Here is an 11,439-nt window from a genome sequence, read left to right on the forward strand (position 1 = left end):
GCCTGACCAATCCCATTCTTTTTAGGCCGTCCCTCCTTAGTTTAACTAGCTCAATAGGAGACTCTACATCATCATGGTAGCGTCAGAGACAGGTTCGACCTCATCTTCTTGGACATGCGCGCCATCTTCTCCCTCATTTAATGACTCAATGCTAGCACTGTAATTTGACCCATCCTCATGAAGCAGAACTTGAGTCTCTATTTTATCTCGCTACGAGACCGGGTCAGACCCATTGATTGGTGCTTGCTACGAGCCCAGCAAACACAAGCCCACCACCATATCTCAGCTGCATGATCCCCTTGTATTGTTGAACTTGAGAAACCTGATAATCATCTGCTGACCCATAAGCATATGATGGACAAATCCATGCACTCTCATTCCCATAAACGTATCATTGTACGAAACCCTCATGTCATTGAGCTTGCACAACCCGGTTCTCGTACGCTGATTCATAAACGTTAGTTTTTCTTAGCCACTGGTTTGAAAGTGGAAACCATGGATTCTAGCACCAGCAAAGATAAAAATCCCTTGTCTTGGCCATAAAATCCATAAATTTCTAAAAATGTTAACTTCGATCTTGTTGTAAAACTGAGTCTTGACAACTTTCATTGTAGAAAAAGTTTGCTATGTAGATATTATTAAAACAAGAATTGTTAAAACAAGACATACCAATCTATCAACAAGTGGATATATTTATGCTTTTCCAATTTCAACTAACCTTTGTAGAACTCGGGAAAACTAGACATTCTTTTCTAAATTAAGATCTCGGAAAACATCTGAATGATAATGTCTTAGCTAAAACGGTCAGCTACTTTTTTTTAGCTTAAAAAATTATGTGCATACAATTTCGCCAAAAGCTTAAATATTTTCTCATTACCAAACGATTTAAAAGTTTCATTATGATCTAAAGTTTAAGTATAAAAGTTTCACTACTTCTGCTTTAAATCTTCTATGTAACTTAGATAGTTGCAAATCAATTTCATAATAAAATATGTATATGCTATAATAATGTTATGAATCCCCATTTTGTTTCATATGAAGATCATTTCCCACAACATTATGAGCATCACAAAATGAGAGTAACAAAGGCCAACTTAGCCCAGTTAGTTTAGAAATTAGGGTTCCTTGTACTAACTCTATAAAAGGAAACTTTCCCACCAATATAAAGGACCTTTTGGTTTTTTCTTAAAAACGGCTAGGTTATTACCTTGCCCTTCGTCTGCTAGGTTTGAGGCCTATGTTCATTCTGAGTATTCATTCCGGAACAAAAATAATGGTGTATTCTCAAAAGAAAAATTATAAGGACATTAATTAAAATCGTCTAATTTTAGAGAGACTAAAAACATATTCAAGCCGCTTAACTATTACTGGCCCTTAGTTGTAAATTTAGTTGGAGTCTTGGAAAGTACAAAAGACTATGTTTGAATTTCAGTTAGAGATATTAAAATTCGAAATCTCACCGTTCGAATCTCAAACAGAAACGAGATTATGAACCTCTGTTAAGTAAAAACACTTTAACTGAAAACCAAACAGATAGAAATATCATATGTTAATGGCGGTGCACTAAATAAATAACATGGAGGGGTAAACGGAGAGAGTGTCGCAATTGAAGCGCTGAAACCAACGTACGACACTGCTGCATTAATGCTTTTTCCACTTTTTATCTCTCTCTTCACCTTGTGACTCTGTGGGGTCTCTTCTCTCCCGTCTTGTCCAATTCCAACTCACTCTCTCTCTCACAGTGTCCTGTCTTCACTCTACGACCCTGCGGGTATATTTTCTCTCTCTCTCTCTAGGATAATGGCAACGATGCTTCTCGCTTTTCCCTTCTTTCTCCTCCTCGTTTCTATAACCCAAAATTGTTCTCTTTCACGGACCCTGATATTATGCCTCGGAGAACTAGAAGCGAGCTGCTAGGGAGTTAGGGAGCAAGTGTGACCATTCCCACATCATCATCATCTTCTTCTTCTGTTTTGACCATCTGGGTCGGCTTCAGTTTTTGTATTGTGTTTAGAACCAAGGTTGGGAACTATATGGTGCCATGTTGCTGCAGAAAATAGTGATTTTTTTTCGTCTGGTTTGAAGTTTGTAGGATGGTGAGTCTTTAAGTAATGGCTTTTTTTGTTTTGCTCTGTATTGATGAAGTCCATGTTTTCTTTGGTTTTGTTCTTTGATGTTTTATATCAGTTCCTTAGATCATGTGAATTTGCTAGTGAAGAAAAATCCTACAAAGTCTCTCATTTGTTCTACCTTTTTAGATTTCTGTTCACGTACCATTTGCTCTGGATACTATGGATAACATTTTTTACTCTGTTTTCAATTTGGTAGAGTTGGTTCTTTCTAGTGTAATGTTAATCTGAGACACAAGTTTGAAATTAGTGATTAAATGTGTTACTGTTGAAATTTCCTTGGGCCCTTTAAACCAATGTTTTAGTGCTTCTTATTCATGTTCTTAGTTAATCAGGTAGAATAGAAGAACTTACATAACTGATCTGGGATATCTTGTTTCAATAGAGGCTCTTACTAGCTTTGAAATGCTTGTAATACCCTGAAATTACTATATTCAAACCCTGAAATGCCTCAACAATAAAGTAAGGCTAGAAATTCTCAAATAATATAATTGGAATTGTGATGTAAACACTTGCTCTGTCTGGATTTATGTTGGATTTGCCTCATCCAACTATGTATTCCGTTGGTTGAATGTACATTGAAAACTGTGATCCTAATTTACGAGGTACCGAATGTTTTTTGAACTGAAAATCCAAAAGGGTTTTGGTGGGTTTTGCTGCTACAATGCTGCTATGTCTTTCCATGATTTTCATTTGGTAGATCTTGTATCTGTTTTCATAGATATGATGTGTTGATATTATTCTGTGTTAACGGCCTTACTATCATGTATATTTTTGCTTGATTGAAATCCTGAATGAGATTGAGGTAAATCTTATCCTTGTTTAATAGGAATTAAGTGATTTCCTTAATTGTCATGAACTTTTGTAGATACATGATGAAGAGTTCAAATCTCAAGAAATGTTCTGTTGGATTTGCTCTTGGAAATGAAGGAGAGGCAACGTTGGACATCTGAGGAGGATGCTCTATTATGTGCTTATGTCAAACAGTATGGTCCTAGAGAATGGCATCTCGTGTCTCAGCGCATGAACACGACTCTTCACAGGGATGCAAAGTCGTGTTTAGAAAGGTGGAAGAACTACCTGAAGCCCGGAATCAAGAAAGGATCTCTCACGGAGGAAGAGCAGCGCCTTGTCATCCGCCTTCAAGCAAAACACGGCAATAAGTGGAAGAAAATTGCTGCAGAAGTCCCAGGTCGAACCGCTAAGAGGCTAGGCAAGTGGTGGGAAGTTTTCAAAGAGAAACAGCAGAGAGAAAAACAGGAGATTAGCAAGTCAATCGGCCCGGTTGATGACAGCAAATACGATCACATTCTCGAGACTTTCGCGGAGAAGCTAGTGAAAGAGCATCCTTCACCATCATATCTCATGGCTGCTTCTAATGGACCCTTTCTCCACACTGACACACCTGCTGCCACCCCTGCATCAGCTTTGCTCCCTCCTTGGCTTTCAAATTCGAGCAACAATCCAGCCACAGCTGGGCAGCCACCTTCCCCTTCCGTGACATTAAGCCTCTCCCCCTCGACAGTGGCAGGACCACCACCTCCATGGAGAGGACTGGAGAATAATGCTCTTGCTATGGCGAACACAGCGCCCCACGGAACTGTTCCTGCTTTCAGCGATAACATGCTGGTATCTGAGTTAGTGGACTGCTGTAAGGAGTTGGAAGAAGTGCACGGCGCGTTGGCCGCACATAAGAAGGAGGCGACCTGGAGGCTGAGAAGGGTGGAGCTGCAGTTGGAGTCAGAGAAGGCGAATAGAAGGAGGGAGAAGATTGAAGAAACGGAAGCTAAGATTAAAGCTCTCAGGGAACAACAGAATGCTGCTTTGGAAAGAATTGAAGCAGAGTATAGAGAACAGTTAGCTGGATTGAGGAGAGATGCAGAAACCAAAGAACAAAAGCTGGCTGAGCAATGGACTGTAAAGCACTCGCGCCTTATGAAGTTTATGGAGCAGATAGGATGCAGATCCCGGATTGCAGAGACTAATGGAAGATGAAGACATCACTCAGAATCGATATCTGGTTGGGGTGCTGTTCTGGCTTGAATCATATATGCAGTCACTCACATATTAAGTTTTGATCTTGTGCCTAACCTCCAGTTTTACAAATGTCTGTTATTGCAACTTGAGGAATTTGTATTAGAATTAGTTGATGAGTTGCATCCATCTTTATGAATATGAACTGAGTTATAAGTTTATGTAGCTTATTTCTGTCTTATGTTCCATTTCCATTGGGATCTCGAATGACATTTGTACAAACTGCAAAGGGATGTTGTTAGCCCGGACTTTTAGTTTGGAAGTGTTCTTATGATTAAAATAAAGGTCCATTCATATTGCATTTAACATGTTTTCACTTTTCAAATACATATATTTTTCACTCATTGATGATATATATATATATATATATATATATATAGTAATTGTTATGTTTTTCTGACTAAGAAGGAAAACATAGACTAGGTAATGAAAGTGCTTAAAAACAAATGTTTAACACGGCTTGCAGGCCCAGCTTTGCAACCCTTCGAAGCAATCACCCTAGAATTGCTATACTTTTTTTTTGGAAAATGAATTGCTATACTTATTGGCTTTGTTGTTGGATCGGACTAAAATTTTAATGTGATTTACAACATTTAAAACTTCATTAACAATTAGATCGGTGAGAACATGTCTATGTGATCAGCACCATCGTACTAAAATCAGCATAGCTGTGGTGAATTTTAGCAGGGTTGAGCTCCACTTTTTCAGCACGGTTGTTGTGATGTTAAAAAACTTGTTTCCCATCTATAATAAGTAAGTCAAAAAAGCTTGGCTTTTACTCTAGCTTACGATACTTGTTGTTGTTGTGGAGAGAGGAACAAGAAGGAACAAATTGGAGGCAGATTAAGGTTGAAAAGGTTTATGTCATTGGTTTATCTTTTCCCATTTGTTTTCAATGTTAGTTATCATTTATATTTATATTAAAATTGTGTTTCTCATGTTTAGTGTGACTAGACATTACTTACTTAAGTTACAATGTAATTGATGTTGTAAACCTCGATTTTATTTTAGTGAAATGTTTTCTATTTGATTGAATTTTCTCAACGTTTTGTCTTCATATATTAACTTGATCGCTTGTAATATTTTATAATAAATTGATTAGCATTAACAAAATTGAGTATATATTAATTTAATAATCAACCTCTACGCCCTTCATGCTTTCTATTCTAACACAGGGTATCAATAATTATTTATTCACACCTTAAAATGAGGTGGAATGAGGTGAAGAAAGAGAGAGATAGGAAGAAAAGAAAAAGTTAGAGTGAGAAAGTATAAGATGTGATAGATGATAAGAGGAGAGAGATAGAAATAAAAATAGGTGGAAATGAAGTGTATAAAAAAAAAGGTGTGTATATATCATTACCCCTTCTACATGTCAGAAATAAAAAAAGGCTAACCGTAGATGAAACTTAGATAACAACTTAAAATTACATTGGACATATAATAATGTTGACTTGGTCCTTTAGTATAAGGGTTCAATTTTCCACCCCACCACTCAATTTGTCACCCAATTTTAATGTAGAAAAATACTATAATAACCTTAATTAATTTTTTTACTGAGTTCTAGAAACTTGTATGTATTTCTAAAATTTGTGTTTCATGATTTAAAACATGGAATGCATTTCTTAAATTGTGTTTCATGATTTAAAACTCGAAATGTATTTTTCAATTTTTTTTCTAAGTTTTCAATTTCCGGAACATAAAATTCGAACACTTCCGAGAATTGTAAAATTTGTAAATGTTAATTTTAATATAATGTGTTATTTCACTTTCAAATTTTATAACTAGAAAACTCGAACAACACGCAACAAAGATGACGGTGATGAAGCAAGTACCGCAAACGACAAAAAATATAGAAATAAAGGAGAGGGAGTGAGTGTGGTTATGGTGAGGATGAAGACAAAGGAGAGGGAGTGAGGTGCCATAGGTGGGGTATGATGGGAAGTATTGATCGAGGGGTATTTTAGGGATTTTGAAGGTATGGTTAGGGTGGAAAATCTTGTACTTGGGGTGTGAAATTTAACACCCCTCTAGACTCTTCATATGATTTTGAATTCGAAATTTAATTACACTTAAAACTTTTCATCTCCCCAAATACACCGTTTGAGATTGAACTCTAGAGATCTTTTGATGTGTTCAGTCGGTAATCATGTGATATTAATAGGGTGACCTCCAATAGGGTGACCTCCAATGTGCACCATTTTTACAGTGATGCAATTATACATCACTTATTTTAACATGTTATAATAAGTTCATAGATCTTTTTTTAAAAAGATTTTACATATAACACATTTTTAATGATATTTTTTTAAAAAAATAGTGTTGACCTGTTATAACCAGTTAAAACAAATGGTCTAGTAAAACATATTAATAGCTGATGAAATTAAAATAATTTATAAAAATAAGGAATAAATCTTTAAAAATTATATATTTTTTTCAACAAAAAAGTATTTTAAGTTAATAATAAAAAAATAAATTTTTGGTTTCCCAAGGTATTCCCACAACCAACAGTCATGAGACTAATCTTTTGAGGCTCTGAGATCACCTTAAGTGGGTAGGCCACTCCCAACAAATGTTTTTCCATACGCAGCATTTAGAAATCGAATCCTGGACTAGATGGTTAACGAGCTCAACTATCTACTAATTGTGCTACACCTTGTTGGTATAATAGAAAAAAAAAAATAGCATTTGAGTGAAAATGTGAAAGTGGTGAATTATTATTATTAGTACACAGGCGAAGAGGCGTAGATGCCGCCTCCCTTATGATTCGCGTGCCACTTTCTCGCATAATAAGCGCTGAAACCGACGTACTCCACTGTCGCATTTCTTCTCTGTGGGTCCCCTCTCTCCCCCGTCTTGTCTATTTCTCCTTTCTCTGTCTGCTCCATTTCAGTGCTCTGTCATAGTTTCTCTCTCTCCCTCTATCACTACCATGTCATATCCCATCATGATGCCACCATTCTCATCGCATGGGCACTGGTGCTTTTCCCATTTCTTTCTTATATGTCCTTTTGTTATTTATTTTTTTCCTTTTCTGATAACTGTCCAAACTGTGCCATTTCTTGGACCAGAAGATGCTGTTCACCCCCTGTGAGTATTCTCACTTCATCTTCATTGGGTTTTAGCATCTGGGTATGTTCCATTTTTTGCATTCTCTCAATAACCCATCCAGGGTTAAGGGTTGCTAGCTTCTTAAAAAAAGTATTAATTTTTAATCAAAACCAGTTTTTGCTGGTGGAAAAAGTTCAGCCAAGTTTCTCCTCATTTCTGTTCAATTCTGTATTTATTTTACTTGATCTGTTTTGATTCTTTGTGAATTTTGTTGCACTATTACTTTAAATTGTGTTCTAAGAGATTTGGAAGTTGCTACATAATTCTGGAGTTGGGACACAGTTTAATAACTTTTCTCAAATCACTTCTAAGCATCAAGACCTATTGAATTTTCAAACCCACACTTCAATTAACACGGAAAAGTCATTTAATTTATTGTCATCGAGTTAGGATTCGTTTATATTTCACTTTCTCTTCCATCTTATTTTTACAATTTTTTTTTCTATTACTCTCTGAATGTATTTCCTGTCACATCACATGTCTTATCTTCATTTTTCACATTTTCTTCATATTTTAATGAGATGGAGGTGTTTATGAAGGGTGTATAAAACCTTATTTATTGTTTTTTATGAGGTGGAGGAGGAGGTCACATTAGTTAATAGCATCAACATGTTGGAGAATAAACTGTGTGTTCCCATTTCATGTTTCTTTTCACTTTTTATCTCAATGGTATTGGTGCCAACATCCCAAGATAACTTCTATTGCCTCACTATTTAATTTAGAGTTACCATCATTTTTCTTTAAAATTATGTCATATCCATGTATACACGTGTCATTGCTGTGACTTGTGGATGGATACTGTGCTTTTTGCTCTGCATAGACTCTGAATACCTCTTTTGCTATGCCTTTTTTAGCTAACATTACTGAAAGTCTGAAACTGATCCTTGCTTGTCCCCATACTTATTTGAAACAGGAATATATGATTATTGATGAAGAAGATGTGTCAAATCACTACTAAGTCCTTAGGCCTTTCAACTACTGGTATGCTTTTAATTCATGCTTATTTACCATATTGCTTGAAGAATGTATACGGATGGAATTCAGAATTCCCTGCTTCTATTGAGAGTCATAATTTTGATGTTTCCTGTAATCCAAAGGAACTTATTTGTATTGAGAACTTCTTTATTCATATTAAGACATGTTTGGTAAGAAGTTAAATTCAATTTTAGAAGGACTATAGGCTATTATTGAACTAACCAAATGAGCTTTAGGTGAGTGTTTATCAAACATCTGCCTTGGCGGAATCTAATGGTAGATTTCTGGCTCTTTGTCATTGTTGATATCCCGCCACAAGTCCACCATCATTATTTGTCAAATATGGCGGGATTTTGGCTCTCCGTCATAGTCCGTATTCTGCCATTAATACCACTGCTTCCACTCCCATATTATGAATTTTATAGGAGCAGCTCAACTTATTTGTATTTTGATTTCATTTGTTGACATATAATTGAACATTTTTTAAAATCCATATGTTTCGCTTTTAATTTTTAAATGTTCAGTATGTATTTAAATATCAATTGAGTGCAAAATAAATTGACTTTTATTTCGATTCATAAGAAGAGTTCATTCACGTGTTAACATTTATTTACACCGGTGGATCTAGTATCCAAACTGACATACTTGTTTCTCCTCTTCTTGTTGTGAATTGATGTCTTGAGTTGTAATAACTTTTCACAGAAATATGATTAGTTCAAGATGCAAGAAATGGGCTGTGGAATTTGCTCTTGGAAATGAAGGAGAGGCAACGTTGGTCATCTGAGGAGGATGCTTTACTACATGCTTATGTCCAACAATATGGTCCTAGGGAATGGAATCTCGTGTCTCAGCGCATGAACACACCTCTCAATAGGGATACAAAGTCATGCTTAGAAAGGTGGAAGAACTACCTCAAGCCTGGCATTAAAAAGGGATCTCTTACCAAAGAAGAGCAGCGTCTTGTGATCCTCCTTCAAGCAAATTACGGAAACAAATGGAAGAAGATCGCCGCTGAAGTCCCCGGTCGCACGGCGAAGCGATTAGGGAAGTGGTGGGAAGTCTACAAAGAGAAGCAGCAGAGAGAAAAAATTGAGATCAATGGGATAGTTAGCCCAATTAGTGATACCAAGTATGAACATATGCTAGAGGGTTTTGCTGAGAAACTAGTGAAAGAGCACACTTTACCATCATTTGCTATGGCTGCATCATCCAATGAGGCATTTCTGCATACCAATTCATCAGCTATGCTTCCTTCTTGGCTTTCCAATTATGATTCAACTTCAACACCTCCAAGTTCTATTTCCGTGACGTTGAGCCTTTCTCCCTCAACAGTGGCAACACCTAGAGGACTAGAGAACAATGCTCCTTTTGTTTTGAGGAATGTAACAGCACACAATGGATCTGTTCCTTCTTTCAGTGATCACATTCTCATGTCAGAATTGGTGGGATTCTCCAAAGAGTTGGAAGAGGGGCACCGCGCTTTGGCGGCACATAAGAAGGAGGCAGAGTGGAGACTAAGAAGGTTGGAGTTGCAGTTGGAGTCGGAGAAGGCGTGTCGAAGAAGGGAGACCGTGGAAGAGTTTGAGGCGAATATTAAAGCTCTTCAAGAAGAGCAGACAGCTGCTTTGAATAGAATTGAAAATGCATGCAGGGAACAGTTAGGTGGATTGAGGAGAGATGCTGAGAGCAAGGAGCAAAAATTGGCAGAGAAATGGACTTCAAAGCATTTGAGGCTTACTAGGTTATTAGAGCAAATGAAAATCCAGACCGGGGCTCCTTGAGCCAAATGCAAGATGAAGATATGATCAGCAAATTGGATATAGGTGCTCTTATGACTTGAATTATATGCACTTTATGTTCCTTGTTGTGATCCTGATATATTTATTCACAGATTTGTGCAAATTTCCTATCTATTCATACAAGTTTGAGTATTTCTGTTAGCAGTTTGAATGTGGGAGGATGAACTTATCCCCCAATGAAAAATTAAACTCAGCAAAGAAACAATAACAAACCAACAAAAGTTATTGATGAGCAGGCTCAATTTTCTGGATATTTTCAATAATAGTGTTAGTACAAATTTATTATAACCGTATGATCCCTGAAATTAAGGCTAATCATACATGTGGCTTTATCCTATGAAATGGAATATTCTGGAATGTATAAAGTAAAACAAATCTAGAACTGTTTGAACAAAATGGATGGAAGCTGGCATCACAGACAAGCAAGGGATCTTATCCATCAAAATATACTTGTCTTCCTTTTGTGACCCCTACGAGAGAGGTGCTTATGGAATGAAAGGAACCAGCCAAGAATGAGAAAGAAACTGATATTATACAAGATAGAAAAGTACAATAATGCTGAGAAATCCAAGAGTCTCAGCTCCTCTTCCTAAATCTCAATCACAAATGATCTAAAAGATCCTAATCCCTCTTAGCTCTCTCTTATTTATTATACTCCCTCCTAGGGATGGCAGAGAAGCCCGAACCCATGGGCACCCGACCCGACCCGACCCGATTTCTTGGGTGAAAACCCGAGTTAAATGGGTTCGGGTTCGGGTTCGGGTTTTACCCGATCACTTTCGGGTTCGGGTTTGGGTTTGGCCAAACCCGCACCCGAACCCTACCCGAACCCGGATCTGTATAAGTGAAACCTAAGTATTCTGCTTGTGCAGTACAATATATGCAGCATCTTGCATATTAATTTAACAGTAACATGGCAATTACAATGTTACATTACATAATATAGCTCTCTTCACAGTCTTTTTCAGGTCGGGTTTCCGAGTTCAACTGTTTGTTTGAGGTTGTGTGCGGGTGTGGGTACGGGTCGGGTGAACCCGAAACCCAATGGGTTCGGGTGTGGGTTTAAGTTCACCACCCATTTCGGGTTCGGGTGCGGGTGCGGGTGTGGGTTTTTGATTTCGGGTTTGGGTTTGGGTTTGGCAAAACCCGCACCCTACCCGACCCATTGCCATCCCTACTCCCTCCCCTGCACTCTAACTAACTCCCTTAACTAAAAGAACAGGGAATGGAAAATTGAGATGGGGAAACATTTGTAAGGGTTGAAAACCTGTTATTCTACTTCCATCTACCTAATTCTTAAAAACAAACTGCTAATGAGGGATGTCAATATGCTCTTTATTTTAATACATTGATAAGAAGACAAGAGATTAAATAAACAAAGGAGCAAATAA

General features: G+C 37.2%; 2 protein-coding genes across 3 annotated transcripts; both read left to right on the forward strand.

Annotated features, from left to right (window-relative positions):
* Positions 1-1,627: 1,627 nt before the first annotated feature.
* On the forward strand, positions 1,628-4,464 carry LOC130749663 (transcription factor AS1-like). Its single transcript, XM_057603034.1, has 2 exons — positions 1,628-2,096; positions 2,998-4,464. The coding sequence occupies exon 2, from the start codon at positions 3,054-3,056 to the stop codon at positions 4,122-4,124; it is 1,071 nt and encodes a 356-aa protein (XP_057459017.1). The 5' UTR covers positions 1,628-2,096; positions 2,998-3,053; the 3' UTR covers positions 4,125-4,464.
* A 2,522-nt stretch (positions 4,465-6,986) lies between these two features.
* On the forward strand, positions 6,987-10,180 carry LOC130749664 (transcription factor AS1-like). Of its 2 annotated transcripts, none has more exons than XM_057603037.1 (3): positions 6,987-7,295; positions 8,188-8,255; positions 8,952-10,180. In XM_057603037.1, the coding sequence occupies exon 3, from the start codon at positions 9,005-9,007 to the stop codon at positions 10,028-10,030; it is 1,026 nt and encodes a 341-aa protein (XP_057459020.1). In that variant the 5' UTR covers positions 6,987-7,295; positions 8,188-8,255; positions 8,952-9,004; the 3' UTR covers positions 10,031-10,180. The 2 variants fall into 2 exon arrangements, with proteins under 2 accessions (XP_057459020.1, XP_057459019.1); XM_057603036.1 differs by having other exon boundaries at positions 6,987-7,253.
* The last annotated feature ends 1,259 nt before the right edge of the window (positions 10,181-11,439 follow it).

Source organism: Lotus japonicus, chromosome 3 (assembly GCF_012489685.1).
Source record: "Lotus japonicus ecotype B-129 chromosome 3, LjGifu_v1.2".
Taxonomy (NCBI): domain Eukaryota; kingdom Viridiplantae; phylum Streptophyta; class Magnoliopsida; order Fabales; family Fabaceae; genus Lotus; species Lotus japonicus.